This window comes from Protopterus annectens, chromosome 14.part0 (assembly GCF_019279795.1).
Source record: "Protopterus annectens isolate FY-2018-M chromosome 14.part0, PAN1.0, whole genome shotgun sequence".
NCBI lineage: Eukaryota > Metazoa > Chordata > Ceratodontiformes > Protopteridae > Protopterus > Protopterus annectens.
This window is the reverse complement of record NC_056748.1, coordinates 222,305,522-222,329,358: the sequence shown is the minus strand read 5'-3', so window position 1 is coordinate 222,329,358 and position 23,837 is coordinate 222,305,522. Positions and strand designations below refer to the sequence as shown.

The window sequence follows — 23,837 nt, the reverse complement described above, 5'->3', positions numbered from 1 at the left end:
TGCATAAACTTTGTAATTACAATGCAAAAGGCGTGTTTCCCAATACTTCCTGTATTCAGGAAGGAGAACCATGCCTGTGTAAATCTGCATTGCAAGGAAAACTTTAATGTTGTCAACTCTGACTGAAGTCCATAATGCATCCACCTTTCCTGCAGCCTCTTGCCACTGTAAACTGTACTGGTTGGTTTTCTGTTTGATATGTTGATACATTAAAGGGGGGAACATAAGACTGAAGAAGTCTAGCTCATTTCAGTTGGTAATCAGGGTAATTATTGGTCTGACAGGTCACACAAACTCTTGCTGATATATCTGATGCAGTTTAGTGCCCCACTGTTACATGGGTGTGGGATCGTCCTGTGTACATTTCCTTTTATTAGTGCAGACTTTTTTTGAAACAGTCACCAATGCAATGGACAAATGTAAAATGGTACATACCACCTATCTCAACCTAGCCAAGACCTTTGACACTATCCCTCACTCAGGCATAGTAGAATAATAAACTAAGATTAAACTCCTACATCACCTGCTGGATCACCATTTGACAAACCCTTATGTCACCCACTGGATCACCAGCTGACTCACAGCTTCCTCCACTAAAAGACCAGTTGCTAGTGGAGTTGTCCAGAGCTCAGTGTTGGGACATCTACTTCTTGGAAGTTAAAGCCATTATTAAGGGGATCTGGCTGATTAAGTTTGCAGATGATTGCAAGCTTTGTGCAGTTTTTAATGCCCAAAAAACTTAGTCATCCTACAGGAAGGCTTGTCCCAAGCAAATAACTGGCACTAGAATCATGTTTTAAGGTTAAATGCCAAAAGTACATTGTCATATCCTTTGAGAAGTTGTCTACCCTGGAAAACTACCACATTGATAATACACCCCTGAGAGTTGACTCAGTTGTTTGGGATTTGGGAACTTATATGGACAGCAAACTATGTTTCAACCAACATGTGTCCACTGTGGTGAGAAAATCCTTCTATACTGAGCAAGTCATTAGCAAAGGGATTGCTTCTGGGTCCAATTATGTCATTATCCCCATTTACTCAGCCCTCAAAAGGTCAGTCATTGGGAAGAGTGTTATATGAATTAAAGAATGCCAAAAATTTAGATATATGAAGGCCAACAAAGTTGTGGGATTGGTTATAATGCATAATGACGATTATTTTGTTGCAGCTGAGGCCACGTTAAACAACACTAGTGAGTATTTGGTAAGTCTTCTGAAATAATACAGGTATCCCAAAAAATCACTCTATTTATATCTGTGGCAGTCAGAAATCCTATGACTCACCAAATCCCTTAAAGGTGCTCATTCAATCCAGGGGGGAATAAACAGCCTAATTTAGTGATCCATTTTTTTCTCCATCTGAGTCAAAATTTGATGCCAACCCGCAGTCTTAGATCTATTGCCTTTAATTTTGTCAATAATGGTGAAGTGGAAATTGGCTCTGGGATGTTTACTTGTATGTTTATATAGTGCATTAGTGAGACACTTGTGTCTTAAATCACTTAGGTGTTCAGCCATTCTGAATTTTACTGACCTAGAGGTTTGCCCTACATAAAAGGCAGAGCAACCACATGTAACAAGATAAATAATCCAGTCTGATTGGCAATTCACAAAAAAAGAAATAGTATAAACCAATGTGAGAGTGTTCAATCTCGCCTTTGTTCTTACACATGGGTTCGGAGCCGATCCTCGGCTCCGTGCCGGCCGACTGCAAGCTCTGCATCGAGAAGAAGCTCGAGGACATCCAATACCCACAATCCCCCTCTGCCTTTACCTCAGATCTAGTTTGCCGCTGCTGCATACGCATCGCTGGGGACTAGCTCGAGGCTTTTACAGATAAGAATTGTTCTTTCTGTTTAAAAATTTTCAAAAAAATTATTTCTTCTTATAGTCAATGAATAGTTAGAGTAGGTGTGTGAGTGGACTTTGATATCTCGGTTCCTTAGATTAGTTACTTAGTTTAACTAAAGGGTACAGAGTTTTTTTCGGGGCCTACCTCCCCTACTTAAATAACTTGACTAAATATTGTGTAGTGCTATATTACAGGATTTGACACATATACCGGATTTGACTGTGTTTTCTCTTTGGAAGTGACTTGTATTTACTGGACTGTCATTTTTTCTTGTTGTCATGTCAGAAAAATTAAAATCTGGCTTCAAGCGTTGTCAGTGTGGCCAAAAAATGTCGGTCACAGACAACCACAGTTCCTGTGTCTACTGTCTTGGCCCTCTCCACTTACAAGAGGACTGCTCTATTTGTCACTCTTTTAGTGGGAGGGTCATGACAGATAGGCGCAGGAAACTGATGGATAGAGGATTGCTGAAACCCTCTTTCCAGGAGGCCTTGGATGCTTCAGACCAGGCATCCAAGTCTTCGAAGGGGTCGAAGGCGTCGGAGCCAAAGACATCGGCTCCGAGCTCTTCGAGTTTAGTTGGATCACCGGTTCCACAGACTTCGGGGCCGAGTATTCAACTGTTGGCAGTTTCCGAGCCTCGAGTCTTGGAACCGGTGACGGAGCTCCCTCCACCGACTCTATTGAGGTCGGCTCCGTCTTCGATCCCTTCGACTCGTTCTTCGAGAGCCCTTTCCGACACCGACGTGGACCGGGTGGTGCAGAAACTTATGGAGCATACGGCCCTGTCCAAGCTTATTTCGGTCTCCTCTCAATTGATGTCGAGACTTGAAGGCCTGCCACTATCTCCATCTGTTCCTCCTTCGAGACCTGTTCAGTCTTCGGAGCCGGAAGAGGCTGACCTGATGATTGTGGAGCCCTCGGTGCCAGAACCGTCTTTTTCTCGGTCGGCACCGTTTACCTCGACTCCATCCGATCCGGTACCGGAGTCTCGGGCCCGAAGGTCTGTCCTGGGTTCCGGGACCGAGAGTCGGACCGATGTTTCGGTTCCGACTCTCCCTCTCGGGGCCTCGGCACGGATCGATTCGGTTCCGTCCTCAGGGTCGGTGCCTTCGGCTCCTGTTTCGGGGATTCTTCCCATTTCTTCGGAACCGGGAGATACCTCGACTCGGGACCCGGGGGCCTTCGACCTCATGAGGAAGGTGTTGTCTACTCAGACAACCACATCAGCAGGTACAGCTTCTCCTCCCCGCAAAGGACCGTTATCCTCCTCTGCACCCACGGCCACGTCCAAGCGTCGGGCACCAGTGTCTCAGCCACCCCTGGAGGGTGCCCCCTCTTCCTCGGAGGCTTCTTCGGATGTTCCCCACGAAGAAGTTCCTAGGAAAAGACTGTGTAAGAGGAGACACTTGGATTCGCCACAAGAATCCTTGACATCTGATACTGACTTAGATGAGTCAGAAGGGTCCCCTAAGTCACCTTCAGAGGATGTCTCTTTTGCTGACATCTTGGAGATCCTTAAACAGAGAGGTGACTGGCAAGCCCTCCCCCCTTCTGAGGATGAGTCAGTTTTGCTGAAGGCATTTGGTGCCCGTCCTTCCTCCTCCTGGGTCACTCCGCCCTTTGATGAGTTAATGGAATTGATTGCTCAAGGGCGTGGGAGACTCCTGACACGGTGGAACCTGTCCCTAGGAAGCCAAATAAGTACATCACGGCACCACAGGACAAAGCTTACCTTACCAAAGGAGTTCCGGTAGACGCCATGGTGGTGGCAGCGGCCACGAAAAAGGAGATGTCGGAGTCTTCCTCATCTGTCCATCCGCCTAACAAAGATTCTAGGACCATGGACAGATATGGGAAGCGCATTTTTAGTTCAGCGGCTTTCTCTATGCGTTCCCTGAACTATTTGACCCATTTTACACGTTTACAGAGGGATCTAGTCAAAGAGTTGGGAGATACCCTCCAGGGTGCTACAGATGCCGCTGTCTCAGAGAAAGTTACAGCGCATCTCAACACCCTAACGTCCATTGTGAACTCGTCCATGAGGCTGATATCCTATGCAGCCGAAGGATCGAGTAGGGCAGCGGCTTCAGCGATTGCTCTTCGTAGGCAATCCTGGATGCGCTTATGTTCGTTTGCGGAAGCCTTCAAGTCTTCCTTTACTAACGCCCCATTTGATGGAGCCACACTTTTTGGCCCTAAAGTAAAGGAGACCCTTACCCGGTGTGAACAGGAGGGAAAGACTCTGTCTGCTGTCGGAGTCCATTTTTCCACCCCTTCTAGACCGTACCCCAAAGGGCAACGGGGTGGAAAAATGTGGTTTCGAAAACCCCAAAGGTCTTTTCCAGACACACAGGGTGATGCCCCCTCTAGAGGCAGAGGGGGGGGCAGAGGTGGAAGACGCCGCCCTGGCGGCAGAGGGGGTCCGCAAAACCAAGGTGACAGGGATAACCTCCCTGGCAAACCTTTTCAGCACTCCTGAGAGGAGGCCCGACTGTCCTGCTCTGGAGGCAGTCGGGGGTCGCTTAGCTTTATACCCTCAGGCCTGGCAAAACCTTTCTTCAGACAATTGGGTAAAAAGCGTGGTTACCAGAGGTTACAAAATCCCATTTCTATCCACCCCCATTCCAAAGAAGAAACTCCCAGATGTACCACCCCATCTGCGAGACCCAGCAGCTACAGAAATTTCAAAGCTGCTAAGAAAAAGAGTCATCCAACCAGCGGACCAAATAGGATTCGGAACTTACTCAAGGTTCTTTTTAGTTCCAAAGAAAACAGGGGACTGGAGGCCAATTCTGGACCTAAGTCATCTCAACACCTTTGTCAAGAAGGAAAAGTTCCGAATGGTCACGCTTCAATCGATCCTTCCATTCTTACAGAAGGACGACTGGATGTGCTCAATAGATCTGAAGGACGCATACTACCACATCAAAATGGCCAGGGCGTCCAGAGATCACTTGCGCTTCCGGCTGGGAGCCAGTCACTATCAGTTTCGAGCCCTGCCCTTTGGTCTGACCACAGCCCCCAGGGTCTTCACCAAATGCATGGCAGTGGTAGCGTCTCATCTGAGGCGCCTAGGATTCCAGGTGTTTCCGTATCTGGACGACTGGCTCCTGTCTGCCACCACCAGGCGTCAACTGATACAAGCCAGGGATTACACCTTACAACTTTGTACACACCTTGGCATCTCAGTAAATTTCGAAAAATCGTTGCTACAGCCATCACAGCATATCTTATTCATAGGAGCGGAGTTAGATACTCGTCAGTTAGTTCTAAAACTCCCAACAGAAAGAATAGTTGCACTTCAATCCAACATTTCCCTTCTGCTGTCGTCCAGGAAATCCCCAGCAAAAATTGTTCTGAAAGTTCTGGGTCTCATGGCAGCTTCTCTCATAGCAATACCATTGGGAAGACTGCACATGAGAGTGCTACAGTGGCTTCTATTTGCTCAATGGTCATTCCAACAACTTCCACTAACTCACGAAATATTGATAACGAAAACATGCAAATCACACCTAATGTGGTGGTTACAGACTTGCAACCTATCCAGCGAAAGACCATTTGTGCTACCCACACCGTCAGCAATGATAACCACGGACGCTTCCCTGATAGGGTGGGGGGGCATCTTTCAGGGACAGACAGTCCAAGGCGAATGGACCAATCTGGAGTACAATCTGCACATCAATGTCCTGGAGTTGAGGGCAGTGTTTTTGGCGTTGCAACACTTTGCTCCCCTTCTTCCTCCAGGGACCATTGCAGTTCAGACAGACAACATGTCCGTAGTCTGGTACATAAACAAGCAAGGGGGAACCAGGTCCTACCAACTATGCAGAGAGGCCATGAGAATTTGGCAATGGGCAGAGTCCACCGGTCGCTTTCTAATCGCAACGCACATCCCGGGGTCATCCAACGTCATAGCCGACAGGCTGAGCAGGGCAATTCTATTGCCTCACGAGTGGTCCCTCAAACAGTCAGTTGCGGAGAAGATTTTTCGCAAATGGGGCCAGCCTACCTGCGATCTGTTTGCGTCTCCAATGAACGCCAAATGCAGGAGCTACTTTGCCCTATTACCCCCTCCAGGGGAAGTCCCAAGGGACGCGCTGGTGCACGTTTGGCCCCCGGGTCTCCTTTATGCTTTTCCTCCATTTCCCCTGATTGCAAAGTTTCTGCAGAAAGCAAACAACCTTCAGAGGACTATAATTCTCATTGCTCCGTTCTGGCCTCGTCAAATTTGGTTCCCCTTTCTCTTGCGCCACCGCATTCGGGGACCTTGGATGCTGGACCCAGAGCCAGATCTAATGACTCAGTCATCAGGAGTTCCTCACCCATCCCTGGAATCTCTCCATCTAGCAGCTTGGCTGCTCCGCTTCCCTTTTTAGCCAGGTCAATTCCCCTTACATCGGCGGTTCAAGATATCTTGGTAGCTTCTCATAAAGTTTCCACTGTAAAAACTTATACTAGTAAATGGAAACGTTTTGTCATCTGGGCTGAGTCACATCAGCTGGACCCTGTTACAGCCCCGTTGAATAAGGTCTTAGAATTTCTAACCGATTTATTTCAGGAAGGAGCTTCTCCGGCTACCTTAAGAGTACAGTTGGCTGCCATTTCTAGCTATCATATAGAAGAAAGTGGTGCACCTATTATGGCTCACAGACTCTGTAAAGCCTTTTTAAAAGGTTCTTTTCATATCAGACCACCAGTCAGAAGTCCCACATCACCATGGAATTTAAATTTATTGCTCTCTAAATTGATGTTACCACCCTTTGAACCAGCTTCGAGTTGCACCTTGAAATTTTTGTCATGGAAAACATTATTTCTGGTGGCTATTACATCGGCTAGACGGGTGTCTGAGCTACAAGCCCTTTCAGTCAAACATCCCTATTTAATTTTTCATTCTGACAGAGTTTCCCTACGCACTAATCCATCCTTTCTTCCCAAAGTTTGTTCTACTAGTAATATTAACCAGTCCATTGAATTACCTACCTTCTTTAAAGACCACTCTAATAAATTAGAGTATATGTTGCACAAACTGGACGTCCATAGACAACTCAGATTTTATTTGGATAGAACAAAAGATCACAGGAAATCTGATCAGCTATTTATAGCTTTTGCCGACAGCAGAAAGGGTCTTGCAGTTACGAAACGAACTCTTTCGAAGTGGCTAACTGATTGTATCATTTTTGTTTATGAGAATTCTGATCAAACATTATCAGCAAAACCCAGAGGACATTCTACCAGATCAATTTCTACATCTTTGGCTCATGCAGCTCGCTTACCTTTAGACATCATTTGTGCGGCTGCTACTTGGGCTAAACCACATACATTTATTTCTCATTACAAAGTGGACAGGGTTTCTAGGGATAGGGCAACCTTTGGTTCCACTGTGCTCAAGAACGTTCTCCCTTGAGTTCCTCAGGATCATGGAGCTAGGGACGCTACCCATGTGTAAGAACAAAGGCGAGATTGAACACTCTCACATAAAGAAGTTATGTCCTTACCATAACGTTCCATGTGGAGTGTTCATCTCGCTGGTTTACACTCCCACCCTTCCCACCCTTAGGAAGAACGTTCGATTTGGTGCCTGGTCTGGAGTATTCTCCTTCTGCTGTTGCAGTATTGCTGTTACTATCATACTCTTGGTATGTTTGTATATATGTACTTCATGTATATAGTTAGCAGGTGTGCGTGCTGTATGTCTGGTTTGCTTGCAAACTAGATCTGAGGTAAAGGCAGAGGGGGATTGTGGGTATTGGATGTCCTCGAGCTTCTTCTCGATGCAGAGCTTGCAGTCGGCCGGCACGGAGCCGAGGATCGGCTCCGAACCCATGTGTAATAACCAAGGCGAGATGAACACTCCACATGGAACGTTATGGTAAGGACATAACTTCTTTTACTTGTGTTTCTGCTGCTGAAACTAGTTGTTTTGTTCATTTTAGGGCAATATACACAGTGCCCACAAGGGAAACATCCCTTTAAATGGTTCCCTAAAAGGGTTAGTTGTATTGCTGGATTCAATGAACAGTGTCCCCTTTTATAATGACTAAAGATAGAACCCAAAATTCTGCCTTTTCTATATGAAAATAGATATCTATCTCCCAAAATTGTAGATCTGATATTGTTAATCTTCGTTCATTCCTTACGTATGGGTATCGGTTCCGAACTCGGGAACCGAGCCGGCCATTTTCCAAGCTCACGTCAGCTTCAAACTCTCGAGCTAAACTCTTACCCACAATTCCCCTCTCCCTGTTACCTCAGATTTCATTTGCCGCATTGCCATCTGGTTGTGTCAAGCTACTTCTCTTGAGCTAAGTAAAGTCAATTGTTGTTTAATTGCTTTACAAATTACTTTTCTATCAGAAAAGTTGATATTTTATTGTCTCTTGCCCTATTGCATCTAGCGTTCATAATTTCCTCAGGTTTTTTCTGTCCTTTACTTACCCTTTTTACTGCAAGGTAATTTCTCCTTACCATCGTTGGTAATGGTGAAGTAGAAATTGGCTGTGGGATGTTTAATTGTATGTTTATATAGGGCATTAGTGAGACGCTTGCGTCTTAAATCACTTAGGTGTTCAGCCATTCTGAATTTTACTTACCTAGAGGTTTGCCCTATATAAAAGGCAGAGCAACTACATGTAACAAGATAAATAACCCAGTCTGGGACATCAACACCCATAGATAATTCATGTACAACACGTTTTTAAAATTAAGTAAGAGCATGAAGTCGTTACGTAATAACGTATGGCACGTATTATTTAAGGTGTATATACTCAAAGATATTACGCCCAGAGGTCTGAGGGTAGGGTTCAGCCCTTAGTTAATAACTGTGATGATGTGTTGCTGAAGGCTTGGAGTAAGGCACAACACAAGGCCACCATGAGTTTTGTTGAGATCTTGGCGGGGCACTATGAGAGAACTATAGATCAAGAATTATAAGAGATTACATTATTGTGTGACTCCATTAAACAGTTTGAGGGACAACCTCAATATATATTCCATTTGAAAAAACTTAGTCAATAATTATTAACCCTTGAGGGACAACTTAAAGAAAAGAAAAAAAAAACAATTCTCAAGGGATTTAACAGATTATGCAAGTGGGGACCCCTTTTCCAGAAATCAAGTCAAACAGGTTAGATTTCAACAGTTACCCAAATATGTACCTAGGAAGAAACATCCTCGTTCTATTTTAAAATATCTGTTACATATAATGACACTTCAGCAGAGGACTCATCCTCAGCCATTGAGTTGGATATGCTTGGCATCACAGGTCCACCTACAGCTAAAAAAGAACAACAACATCCCTTTAGATACACACAAAAGGGGGGAAGGAAGAAAACATAGATGGGGTGGACAGCATGGAGGGTTTACTACCGCATGTTTGCACAAAAGTGAGAAATACTAATGTTTTGAATATTTCCTCTAGTACTCTGTCTAATACACATATTGATATACTTAATAAAAGGTTAACCTTTATACCTGTTTTTTATGTTTCTGAGGATAATTTCTCCAATGATGTTATTACATTTTGTAGGACTTTAAACTTATGTTTATTTTTTCAACGATAAAGAATCCAATGCTTCTCAAGATGAATTTAATTATCACAGATCTACATTTCAACCTCCTATGAATCCAAACGTGCTGTTGTTTCAAAAGAGTGTTCTCAAAGACTTACATTTTGACTTTAGGGAACATTATGTTGGTACACATAATCTTTCAAAGACACATATTGATTGTATTCAAGAACTGGCTCAAAATCATGAGCCAATTTCCACTTCACCATTATTGACAAAATTAAAGGCAATAGATCTAAGACTGCGGGTTGGCATCAAATTTTGACTCAGATGGAGAAAAAATGGATCATTAAATTAGGCTGTTTATTCCCCCCTGGATTGAATGAGCACCTTTAAGGGATTTGGTGAGTCATAGGATTTCTGATTGCCACAGATATAAATAGAGTGATTTTTTTTGTGATATCTGTTTTCTACACTAAAGAAAGCTATATTGTGTTGGCCGAAACCAGTCTGGATATATTTTTTTCACTCTTTATGGAATGTGATTTTTAGCACAGATATGCAATAATAAATAATAATATTTAGTTTTTGCATCACTGTCTGCTGGTCAATGCGGTTTTGAAATATTATTTTGGGACCTCGCATTTGCCTTACTTGCAGGGCTGTGGTCTTCTGAAATAAAGCCATAGAAATTATACAATTATTAATGTATGTTTATATGAATGTCATTGTATATGGATGGTGTCATCAATCATTTAGTACAGGGTTTGGATCTTTTGGGGCAAGTGAGAGAATTTATGAACATCTATGATTTTGACAAAGGTATGTTTGTTACTGTTGATATTTCCTACTTGTTCAGCAGTATTCCACAGGATGTAGGAAATGAATTTATTAGGTTATTTTTTTAAAGTATACCAGCTTTGCCAATAACAAAATAAATTTTTATCATTCTCTTTTAGAACTTATATATGGACAATATTTTTTTAATTTTTAACAGTATTTATTACAAGCAGATATGAGGTGTTGCAATAGGTTCTGATATAGCTCTAGAGTTTACTAACCTTGTATTAGGATGGTGGGAGATATAAATTTTACCCACCTGGAACCATTATAACAAGGTTGTTTTTTTTTTTACAGAAGATTTGTTGATGAGTTATTTTTTTTTTTATTTTTAAAGGCCCACGAGGTGATTCTTTTTTATTTACAGAACAATTAAACAATAGTACTCTTTTAAATTTATTTTGGGTGATACTGAACATGTGGTTATTTTTTAGATATTACTTTAGAATTTGATCAAATTAACAAACATTTTGAAAGATGTATCAGAAGAATATTTTTTTGAATGGGTATTATCATTTTAGAAGCAATCATCCACATTTTATGACGATAAATATTCCTAGAGGACAGTTTATTAGAGTCTCAAGACTTATTACTAAATATTGTGAATTTACTATGGAGGTGGAGCTCCTTATACATATGTTTCAACAGAGGGAGGGTATAGTAGACAGGTCCTGCTTGAAATATCTAAGGAAGTGATTAGCAAGAGAAATACACAGTTTGTGCCAATATTATTCAAACCATTGATGGGGAAGAGCACTAACAATTTTCGTACTAAAGAGGGTGCTATATGGTTGGAGTGAGAGGTATGTCTCCCAGAGGATACCAGTGCTCTGGAATAGACTTCCCATTCATGTAAAACAAAGCTCATCATTGCCCAAATTCAAGCACAACTTGGATGTATAGATGGGAAATAGGAAATTTATCCCAGTCCCCCCACCCCATACTACTAATGGACAGAGGCAGCTCCTAAATTTTTTAAACTCATGCTTGGGGCCTTTCAAAATACCAATGGTATGACTCCAGTTATTATCACTAAAAGTGATACAAATATAGATCATGAAGGGTTCATTTTAATCTAAAGACAAAATGGGTTAGGTAATTCTGAGCACCAAATTTGAAATTTGGGAAGGCTTAAAACAGCCTGCAAGGGTAGCTTGCATAGTACTTGATACTGAAATATTAATACATCAGAAATGTCAGTACTTCCATTGCAGTAATAATGGTGACACCATATAGAAACACATTTTTCAAACACAAAAGGCCAAAATGAGGGGTACACCATGTTACATATTGGTCCTATACATTACCTCTAACGTGGGACAAACACTTGAATTTAGCAACAAATATATACTGCTGTTACACAGACAAGGTACTAAGAAATCAGATACTTTACAGTTCATTGTCTCAAGGCTATAAGAAGTCTGTATTTTAGTTTCTCACTTCAGTGGTTATTGATAGCAACATACTAGATAAGACATTTGGATATGCTATATGCGTTTGGCTCAGATGTTACAAATTGAAGCACGTAATTCAGATGCTACGTTAACAGGGTATGTGTCATTAGAAGTGTCATTACAAATAGGATTACACTCTGAAAAATGTAGCTGAGTAATGGGTAGTGTCAGTGAAAATTGAATCATTAACACCTACACAGGCAGAAACAGGAGAAAATTGGAATGCTGGAAAGCAGTTGTTGCTTCTACTTCTAACTGTCTGCATTGAAGCAATTCTGTCCTTGATACTGAAATATTAAGACAGGCTTTTTGATGCTTCTGCCTTGGATAATGAGGATTCAAGCTGCTACCTTTCTTGCCCTATGCAGGGGGATACTTGACTGCTGAGAAATTCAGAGCTAATGACAATTTACATAAGTAACTAGAAACACAGCTATGGTGAATGCTGCTTCAAGAAACCTTACCTTGAATACACACTGCCGTGTTAGTGCCCTTGCATAGTGTTTGTGTTGAGAATGACATAAGGACAATAAGATCAAACTGCTTTCTCAGCATACCAAGAGCTCTGTTTTACAATTGTAAGACCCAGTAGTGCAAGCTCTGATATTGTGAAAAATTAAGTGTAATTCCAGAAGTAAAACAGCAAATTCCACCACGTACTGTTACACATTTAAATATTTTTTTGCAGGAGGTGGCATCACCCATACTTCTGCTAACTTTATGGCTGCTGTGCCTTGGAAGAAGAATGCTCTGAGATGCTGCAACAAGCTCCAACTTACAATGTCTTCTCCCATATTTTAAATAAAGAGTATGTATTCCCCTATATTCTCTTATAAAGTCCCATTCTGAGAATTGTAGTTATGATACTCAGAAATACAAAAGGCACCTAGCTTCAAAATTGTTCCTAAGGTCAGTGATGGAGGAATTGATTTCTTGTTGGTCCTTGTGTGGCTTGCAGGGTGGATGCATATGTTCCAAATTATACTGAATGCAGAAAGTACAAGATTGTGAACTGTCACAGGGGAAATCTGAAAGGGAGAACTGGGTATTGCCATGCTAGTTTTAGTTTTTAACAGGGCATGGTTCTCCAGTTTGGTGCGTTCTATACAATAACTGCATGCCTTCTATGTATTTGCATAGTGTTTTGCTAAGTAACTATTTTCCTTCTACATTCCACAAGCTGTAAACTGGAAATCAACCAAACTGCTCATAGGTATGCATATCGTGTATGAGGTTATGTGGGTTTGTATCATGTGTTAGACTAGAATCAATCCAGCATTAGTTTCTCATCCTTATACTCTTTTGATGCCTGAAAAAGATCAGGTGATCCTGACCATGAACTGGATTAAGAAGTATTCAGAGAATAAATTAATTAATCAGTACCCCATGCCTGGGTGTGGGTAATGCTGGATTTACCCACGGTTGGTGTGCTTTGGTCACAAGGGTGAAGCCCGAGTGGCCAAACAAAGACAACCATGGGTAAATCCAGCATTACCCACACCCAGAAGTGGGTTATTGCTATTATACAATGACATTATATAAGAAAAAAAATACTTACTTTTCTTAAATAATGGCATTGTATAGTGCCTCCTTGCTGCCCTTCCACAGCTGTCCAGTATTCTGCGGCAGTTCTGATGTACTTTGCATACATATGGTTACGCAGTACATCAGAGCTATGTGTGGAAGCAACAGAGAAAGGAAGATCTCCGTTGCTTTTTAAAAGGTGTCTCTCTAGGTTAAAAGAGTTTAACATAGCGAGATACCTTAAAAAAAAGCAACGGAGATCTTCCTTTCTCCGTTGCTTTTTTAAAGCTGTCTCGCTATGTTAAACTAATTTAACATAGCGAGATAACAGCAATGGAGCTCTTCCGTTATCCGTTGCTGTCAAAAAAAAAAAAGGACTTATACTAATGGAAAAAGTCCAGGCGACCGGACCTTTTTCCATTAGTATAAGTCTAATTTACAACGTGCGTGCTGACTAATCAGCGTGCATGTTTTGGAATATTAATGGGGGGGGGCATTGTATATTAGGGGATATTCAACATAACCATCCATACGTGGAGTTGTGTAGAATGGTCAAGGGAGGAAAAGTGGCAATCATACCTAGACTGGAATATGTAGTACACTATTGAAAGGTAGTAGGAAAAAAACACAACTACAACTCTTCCGTCTATGGGAAAAGCATGAATAATGTCAATTATCCTGATATTTTAAGATAGTATATGTTTTTTAACTTTCCTCTGAATATGGCAGAAAATTATAACCATACATTTGAAACACATTGATATAATATCAGACATAAAGAAAATTTACAATTTTGCCAGAATTATAGTTCTCTTTTTAGAAAAATTTCAGGTGGAAATTCATTCACAGAACCTTCGGTAGTACATGTAGGATTGCTAAAATATTTAACCTATTATAATATTTAAGAGAAAATATGCTGAATTCTAGAGAAGTAATAAAGATTTAGTAGATGACTGGGGACTAACATTGCATGACTGCAAATAATTAAAAAAATGGAATCAATATTTTTTATTCGCTTTGGTCAGACAAACATATATTGACAAAACATAATGGTTTTATTTAATACACAAGTTTTGTCATGTATCAGAAATTAACAAATACTTATCTTATGGATTCTACTGGTAGTGATAATAAAAATATAACTTAGTTTTCAGATATTATTAATTTAATGCATGTTTATGATAAGTACTTTAATTCAATGAACTTGGAATCTAATATTGATAGTATTGACTAAATTTGTTAATTTAATTGATAAATGTGAAAATAACATTTTGAATAGTTAGTGACTTAAGTTAAAAATTGCTCATAAGATGATCCTAATTATTATAATAGTATATTATAGAATGTATATTATGAAGTGTTACATAAGGTAATTGTGTTTTATGTGTAAACTGTTTTTTTCTGTCTTTCTTTACTGTAGTTTTTTAATGTTTCATTTCGTGCATGAGCTGAGATATATTATTAGAGTTATAGATGATCTTAATGTGATTATCATTTTAAGACTATAAAAGATAATTGATTATTGCAATTTAATTATATTTGTCTACTGTATAATCTGTTTATTTGAAATTATATTCTCTACTTTAAATGTAATAAAACATATCGTAGAAAAAGAATAACTAAAATTCTACAATTGCAAGTATTTATTTGGATCAACAGGAAAAGTAAGTATTTTGAATTAGATGTAGGAATAGTTTGTCCTGCAAAATCTTATATTTCATTAAGAAATAGTATACTTTGGGGATCTAATATGTTGCAATGCTGGTCAAAAGACATCCCTTGCATTTGGACTACTTTGCTTTGTTTTAGTGGACATACACTGAAAAGGGAGATTAGACTGGTAGAAAACATGGAAAAAAAGTTATTAAAATAATGAATGGAAGGGAGTGGCTGGAGTATGAAAAGAGATTAAAATTTGATATTTATGCACTATTTATTTCTTAGATAAAAACATGTATTTCAGGCAGCAAAAAAGTTTTCCATAGGAAAATAAAATTAGTGGAAGATTTTCCCAAATGGGAAACATTTATACCCAGTCTTGAAGGATCACTAGTTTAACAGTTCCACAGGGCTTGCTGAAGAAGCCCTCTTTGGTTGTAAAAAGGTTTTGAAACATTTTGCGTCCTTTAAGTTTGCCAACACAACTGTATGACCATTCTTTCTCCATTCCCACTATGAAGACTGCCCCCAAGATGACAATGGGCATGTACTGATGGTAAAAAAAACACATTCCAAGGAGGGGAAGTCCCTATGGTGTTACTCAGTAGAGCACAGCTCAGAATGGGAGGAGAGACTGGTAGGCATACTGGGGCTAAGAGGATGATGCTAATAAGCCTTGAGTAGGGATGACAATTGTTTCTGGAGTTATTTGTGTGACAGTAAAAGTTATGCCAAGGAACTTAAAGCATATTATGTTGAAAAATGCCTAAGATTTTGTAATTGTCCAGTAAGATATTGGTATTCAGTATAAAGGCAACAGGGACAAAATGTATGTTGTATATTTCAACACTATTTAATATGTATTCTTATGTTAAAACATAACTGAATGTCAGTTTTGATGAACACCACACAAAATGAATGGTATCTTTTCACTGATATTTGTGCCAGACAACTAAACATACAATGTGTGGTACTTTTCTAGATCCTTAATGAGAGAGCATCAAAGGAGTTGGAACAGATGCAGATGAGAAATACCAAACTGCAGCAAGATATTGAGCACCAAGCCCTGAGCTATGAACAAGTGATGCAAGAGAATCAGCAGAGGCAACTGGATATCAAAGTAAGAAAACTTTTATATACACTATATATGTTTCAATATAAAATATACTTTATGATTTTTAATGTGTCATAGAAATGGTAAAAATTCAGAATTTTTTTTTTCTCTGACCATATGTAACGCTTGGGGAGTAGGGTATTTGAAGTAAGTATTATGAATACCTTCTATTTTTTTTCTTTCTTTTTTAAAGAAATCTTTTGACATCTAATATCAGTGGTTACCTATCTGCATTCAGCCATTAACTCAGCTCAGTTACAGTTTGCATATTGACTGATATTCACCTACATATTTACTTATTTTCTTATTATTTTGGTAAATGCGCAGCCCTCCTAAAAATATTTTGTCCTATTTAGATGGAGACCTGAATTAACAGTGGATAAAGAGTAAAGTGATAATTCCTTTTAATTGTAACTTATCAAGAAACTTTCTGACATATAAGTTAAACAAGCAGCATAGGCCAGAATGTCAATGAGCTAAAGTTTTGAGGAAAGATACTGTGGGCAAATAAAAAGAGAGTGAGGTAAGGTGTTGCAGTCAGCACTGGAGACAAGAAATTGCTAACAGATATAACAAATGTACGAAGAAATGTATCAGTCAAAAAGGCTGAAAGGGTAGAGAACACTTATAGCTGAAGGTATGCATGATTGCATTATATACTACAAGTACTGAGATCCATTATAGCTCAAACTAAAGAGCGTATCCACATCGTTGGTGCCGTATTTCAAAAGTACCATAGAGTAAGAAAACGTTTGTCAAAAGAAAGAACATGATCCTCTTCATAATAACCACTTGCCACTGTATTTCTTGTTGATCACTGTGGCTCTTCAGTTATCGCCCCATTCATCCAGAAACTAATAGATCAAGTTTGTTACATATAACATGAGAATTCCCATAATAGTGATACTGGAATGCTAAGACTTTTCAACTTATTTTGTTATTTGGAAGGCAGCAGGTGTCTGTAAAGTTTATTCAGCAGGCCTTTATTTGGTCCATTATACTGAGGCAAGTGACTCTCCTTTAATCCTCTAGGATCAGAGGGCTGTGAGTTTCAATCCCGTGGCAGGTGTTAAGACTCATTTTCCAGAAATTACACTGTATTGCAGCATAGGATGGTGCTATGCTCCTGCTAGCGTTTGGCTGAGATGTTAAAGCAAAGTACATCTACCTGAGCTGGTGGTAGCTCAGGTGGATATAAAATATCCCATAGCACAAATCAAAACAAGTAAGGTAATTTCTCATGTGTTTTGACCACATTTCTTCTAGTCATTGTGAATACCACTTTAGGTCTCCACTGCAAATAGGCTATGTCTAGTGGGACTAACCTGGTTAACAAAAGTAGACAAAGCAAATAAAACTTATTTTGTGATTACATTATAACATAGTTTGTCTTGCACCTTGGCTTCATCTGTTGAGTCTGTGTCAGAAGAACATCATACATAAGTTATGCAAGTACACAATGAGCATGCACAATATCACTTTTCAATACATGCAGAATACATTACAGATTCCATGATTAAAGGTCTTTCTCAAAGACACTAAGCAGCACTTTAACAAGTTAAATGCACCCACCACCCCTATTTCCATAGAAGAAGCATCAAAAAAGAGACCATAATGTACTCCATAAAAAACACCCGACTTCTACAAAAAGGATATTTAGTTATTATTGCAAAGAGATCATAACGTACTCTTTGAAAACACTGACCTCCATAAAAAAGATACTCACTTATTAATGCAAAGAGATCACAACATACTTCTGTTGCTGTATGTAAGCTAGTAATATTCCTGTCCTGCAATAGTCAGCTATTTAACAATTATATAACAATTACTAAATCTAGGTCAAACTGCAAAATAAGTAAAGGTCTTCATTTTGCATTCTTACTGAATGACTGTAGCTTCCTTTATAAGTACAGGTCTCCATTTTTCATTCTTAATGAATAACTGTAGCTTCCTTTATACCACTCAAGCAGCCAAATGGAACTCAGAACCCTGTTATGCTCACAAACTGCATGCAACAATGGCATTATCTAAGGTAGTTTCATGGCATGTATGCTTATCCACAAATGTTTCCAAGTATGTATAAACTTCAGACAGTTGTAGGTTATATATAATTCAACCTTTAGTCAAAGTATATACATATAGATAGAAAGACAGAGAGATAGATAGGTAGATAGATGTGTACGTGTGTGTCTGTGTGTGTCTGTGTGTGTGTGTGTGTGTGTGTGTGTGTGTGTGTGTGTGTGTGTGTGTGTGTGTGTGTGTGTGTGTGTGTGTGTGTGTGTGTGTAAATAATAAATAATATAGCAACAGGTCACAGGAACTGGCCAAACAGTGGAGTAATCGTGCCTACTATACTTCAGCTAGAGGACTGAAGGATGAGAGGTCCTTTTTTATCCAGCTACTGTCTGTCCTAACCTTTTGCATGATTCGTAGCTTCCATGTTTGTTTAAAAAGAGTTTGATGAAGGACATTTAACACTGGACAGTTCCAAAGTTCACAAAACTAACATCACTTAAGCTAATAGTATACTATTTCAATACATGTAGCTCTTTCCATTCCAGTTGTATATAGTTCATAGGTAGGTACTAGGCTATCTGCCCAAGGGCATTTATAAGCCTAGCCAGAGTTTGTCTGCTTTCACCGCCCCATTGATTAATTAACTGATCCTCTGTCTAGCAGAGCCAATGAAGTGATCCCAGGGGTGTATTTTCTTGTTACCCATCCACTCGTCAAGGTTTCTCTTGAAGAGTGTTAGTGAGGGGCTCTGCCTGATGTAATTTGGAATTTTGTTCCAAAGCATGGGGAGTCTCTGTGACAGGAATCTATCCCTCCAGCATGTTCTCTTTATTGTCGTGGCAAGGTTTAGCTCACTAGATGTGTGGCTCGCAGTAACTTGGATTTCTGTAGGTGGAGCATGTCCATCAATTCTGAGTTGGACATGGCTTTGTAAGTCAGGCAGAGATCACCTCTGAGTAAGCGATATGCCACTGAGTACAGCCGGAGTTTTTTCAGTCGGGCTGCAAAGGACATATGTTTGAGGCCAGTAATCCTCTTGGTGAGATATTATTGTGGTCTTTCCAGCTGTTGGAAGTGTCTTGTGAGGTACATCCCAAATGGGGCGTTGTACTCTATGATGGGTCTAATGAGTGACGAATAGAGGGGCACTATAACCTCTTTATTTCTAGATGCAAACCCTTTAGTAATTAGATGGGCCACATAGATGGATTTCCTAACTACTTTGGCAATATGATTGTCAAAGGAGAGATTACTATCTACCTGGGTCCCCAGATCTCTTATTGCCTCTTCTGTATTAAGGGGGCTGCCACCTATGTGGTAATTCGTGGGTGTTTTGTTTTTCCCAAATGGGATGACTACGCATTTTTTGGCATTTAGCTTGAGGCCATGACTTTGACACCAGTTGTCCGTCTCAGTAAGGCCCTTTTGGAGGATGTCCATGTCAGCCGGAGAGTCAATTATGGCTCTCAGTTTGCAGTCATTGGCGAACTTGGTTAGCCATAGTCCTCCTGTGTTTATCTGTACTTCTGAGAAGTATATACCGAACAGTAGGGGTCCCAGGACCATGCCTTGTGGGACACCACTTGTGACTGGTTTAGACTTAGACCTGGAGCCCACTATTCTTACCGTGTGAGTTCTGTCTGTAAGCCAGTTGGCAACCCATCTCATGACGTAGGGGTTTATGTTCAGGCTGGGGAGTTTTTCTGTAATACCCAAGTGGGGAATGGTGTTGAAAGCCTTGGCGAGATCAAGGTAGGCTGTGTGAACCACCTTTCCCTCGTCTATGGCCTTGGTGACTGTCTTGAAGAAGTCAACCAGGTTTAGTAGGCATGATCTGCCCTTAACAAAGCTGAACTGGGTTGGGTCAAGTGTTTGGAGGTTCCCAATGTCTTTGTTAATGAGTTCCATGATGATGCGCTCCATAGCCTTGTAGACCAGGCTAGTCAGGCTTATGGGGCGATAGTTACCAGGGTCAGTTTTGGTCCCTCCTTTGTGGAGAGGAATAACTGTTGCTGTGCACCATTCTATGGGCATGTAGCCTGTAGAGAGGCTGAGGTTGCACAGCGTGTTTAGGTGGGGGGTAGTTCGTTCTGTAGTTCGTGCAAGACGCAGCCTGGGACACCATATGGTCCCATTGACGCTGTGTTTTTGGCTTTTGAATGGGCTTTTTTCACCTATGTGTCTGTGATTTTTGGGACACTACACTTTTCCGGTATTGTTGTGGGCCGTTTTGGAGGTGAGAGGGTGGTGAAGTTTGCACTGAATCTATCTGCCAGGATGTTGGCAATATCAGTAGGTTCAGTATATTTTGTGCTATTTTGCACTAGTTCAGTGCATATCTGTGAGTTGCCACTTAGATTCTTAACATAGCTAAAGAAGGCTTTGTGGTTATCTTTTGAATCCTTGGCTATTTTTCTTTCGAAGTTAACCTTGGATGATTTCATGAGGGACCTTAGTTTCTTTCTGATACTGATCAGGGATGTCTTTCCTTCTTGGGATTTGCTTTTTTTCTGAACTAGTTTCCTCCTCCTATTGTATAGCTTATTTATTGCAGGGGTCCACCAAACTGGTTTCTTTCTCTTAGAGGAGTGAGTCTTGGTATTGCTAGGGATGGCACGATCCATGCATCCTTGTAGGTGCTCATAGAGTGCATTTGTAAAGGTTTCTGCATCTTGGCAGTGTTATCCTTTAGCATGGGGGCTGTGAAACTTACTACCTCTGTCTTGAGTAAGGTGAAGTTTGCTTTAGAAAAGTTTTTTACTGTGGTTTCCTTAGTTGGGGATGGTGGTGGTGTGCGGACATCCAGAGTGATTAGTTTATGGTCTGATCTAACCAGTGACGGGTTGACCTCCGGTGTGGAACACCTGTCGCCCATGTTGGTGATGACCAGGTCCAAAATGTTTTCACCTATCGTAGGGGAGTTTACCAGCTGATCTAGGGCGTTTGAGTTGATGAATTTTAGGAAGCGCTGGACCTGGAAATTTGTACTTGATTAGTTTTCCCAGTGAATGGTAGGGTAATTGAAATTGCCCAATATCAGGGTGTTCGGTAGGACCTTCATGTTTTCCAGTGTCTCCAGAAAGGTGGAGTGGTGGTCCTGGGTCATGGAGGGTGATCTGTAGCAGGCCACAATTTGCATTGCAGATTTTCCCGATGTTAGTTGCACATGGATGATCTCAGAGGTATCATGCTGCACCACTAACTTGGAGGTGTAGGTATCCTTGATGAATATGGATACACCCCCTCCTTTTGTGTTTCGGTCCATGTTCTGTGGCCGAAACATGTGGTATGAGTTGTAGCCCGGTAATGCTGGGGTGCTCTCTGGAGCCTTGAACCAGATTTCAGTTACGGCACAGATGACATTCTCCATACTGAGGAGTGCTTTGAGTGCGTGCATTTTGAGATTTAAACTCCTGGCGTTGAGTAGCATAACCCTCAGCTTTTTGTTAATTGTGCTGTTTACAGAGGTGGGTTTGACTTTTGAGCCTTACCTAAAAAAGGCACTATGGGGGCAGCAAGAGCCTTGGCCAGTATTCGAAAGCCTAGGGGTGACAAGTGCAAGCCGTCTCTTGCGAAGCAACGCGGCTTGTCGAGCATGTCATCCCAGGCTGACAGACACTGGATCCACTTTGAATGCCACCAGAAGCCTAGCCAATTGTTGAGCTTGATCATTTTTTCTTTATACTGAGGTATCATTCTTGGTGAGGGAAGGATGCTACTCAGGGTCAGGGTCATACCAGCCTGGGCTACATGATCAGAGACCTCTTCCATGTCTCTTTTCATGTAGTCCAGGGAGGTGCATCCCAGGTCATTCACACCAACATGAACAATGACAGAGTCATATTTGTACTTGTTCTGGAGTGACCTGAGTGCTTGTGTTATGTGGCGGATTCTGGCTCTCGACAGGCAGCTAACAGTAACCTTCTACTTGTCCAGCCTAGTGAGTGGGATGTCAGTGTGCCTGACTATAGCGTCACCTATTACTAGTGTGTTAGGTATGTTATTTCACCTTAAGGACTGTGATTGTGCGGCACACTGATTTTGTGTTTTATGTGTTGTCTGGTTTGTGACGGGAAGCCCAGGTTGTTTGAGTGTCTGCTTTGGAGGTCTCTGATGCTTTTGCAGGTTTTTATTTAGAGCCTCTGAGTATGATTCTATGTATTTATGTGTATTTTTTGCCAGTGCTGTTTTAGTAGGTCTATGTGCGGCTGGAGTTGTGGTGCAAGTGTTAACCTTCTCCTCTTGACTGTCTGTTCCAGTCTTGGGTGGAGACAGCTTAGCTTCCAGTTTGGCTGTATAATTGCATCTCTCGCATATGTTAGTGTTTTGTGGTAGGAGGAGAGGGTTGTCTGTGTACATGAGACAGTTGTAACATTGCCTCAGGATACCCAGATTCACCAGATGGACTGGAGAGTGCACCTGAAGTTGCCCTTTGGTCATGCCTGAATATTAGGGTGAGTTGCTTGGTTGGTGAGATGTGAATAAAGAGCCTTGCCCTGCTGGGCAATCAGTGTCAGGGTATATTAGTGCTTGCTATTAGGTCTGAGCAAGTGCTGGGCTGTAAGATGCTTTTTGAGTGCTTAGGTTGAGAGTTAGACTAGTTTCAAGGGAAAAACCTTAAGAGGAGACTTAGTGGAGCTGGGAATAATTTAACTGTAGCTAACCTGCACTGGCTGTTTCGCAAAACCGTGCAAATGCGGTTTTTATAGTAGGGAAATGAAAGAGATAGAAATTAGCCCAAAATGGCCAATAAACTACTAACGTCTGGCTGGAACCACTCCTCCAGGGACAGATAGGTTGCTCAAAGCTCCCCTCTCTCACAGGTGAACAGAGAAACTTCCTTCTATCCAAGTAAGGTATGGGCAACTCAGAAACTAGTATCACAGCCCTGAATTCAGCACTAGCCTGAAAATTGGAAAATACTAGCTTAGAAAGGCGGAAAACAAGGAATTTTTTGATTTTCTTGTTTTTTTGAAAAGATAAGGCAAAAACTGTAAAAAATACACTTAAAACAGCTTTAAACGACTACAAACGATCAGAAAAGGCTATCGCACTTTAATGTGTAGCCTACAACAGTTAAACAAATTATTTAAAGAAAAAACAACTTTTTAAAAGTGCAGGCAGTCAAATAAGTACAATATGTGAAAAAGAACAAGCTTTTAAATCATAATAAATGCTGGAAAATCTACGTTTTGGCAGAAAACATGTAAGTACAGCAAGAAAGTACAGAAAACTGATACTTAATTACTCCAAAGTCTCTCTTCTAAGCTAGAAGGCTTGTATCAGTTTAAGGCTTTCTAGTGCTACCCAGTAGGTAAGTTACAGGAAAGATAGGAAACAAGCGCAGATGTGGTCTTTTAAGCCAGAAAATTGAAAGAGACGGACAAACTGTCCAAATGGTCAATAAACTACAATTTCTGGGCCAAGAACCTCTCCTCTCATGGTAGATAGGCTGCCTAGTGCTTACCACTCCCACTGATAAGCTACAAAGCTTTCCTCCAACACAGAAAGGCTTGTGGGGTTCCGAAGCTTACCAACATTCCTGGATACAGCAACTGTGTTATCTGGACTAGGCTAGTTACAGGAAAGGTGGGAAACAAGCGCAAGTGCGGCTTTTAAATCATAACATTGAAATAGATGGAAAAAACTGCCCAAATGGCTAGTAGCTACAATTTCTGGGCCAGGAACCACTCCTGTTGTGGTAGATAGGCTTACTTAATGCTTGCCACTCCCACTGATAAGCTAGAAGGCCTCCCTACAACACATAAAGGCTTGGGGGGCTCAGAAGCTTACAAAGAGTTCTGGATACAGAAAATCTGTACCAGGACTAGACTAGTGACAGGAAAGGCAGGAAACAAGTGCAAACAT

General features: G+C 40.9%; 1 protein-coding gene across 1 annotated transcript in view; it reads left to right on the top strand.

Annotated features, from left to right (window-relative positions):
- The window catches only part of CFAP58 (cilia and flagella associated protein 58), a 2,107,107-nt gene that overhangs the window by 334,460 nt on the left and 1,748,810 nt on the right, over positions 1-23,837 (top strand). The window contains exon 6 of the mRNA XM_044055947.1: positions 15,822-15,959. Coding sequence (XP_043911882.1) covers positions 15,822-15,959 — 138 coding nt within the window. The remainder of the gene's footprint in view (positions 1-15,821; positions 15,960-23,837) is intronic.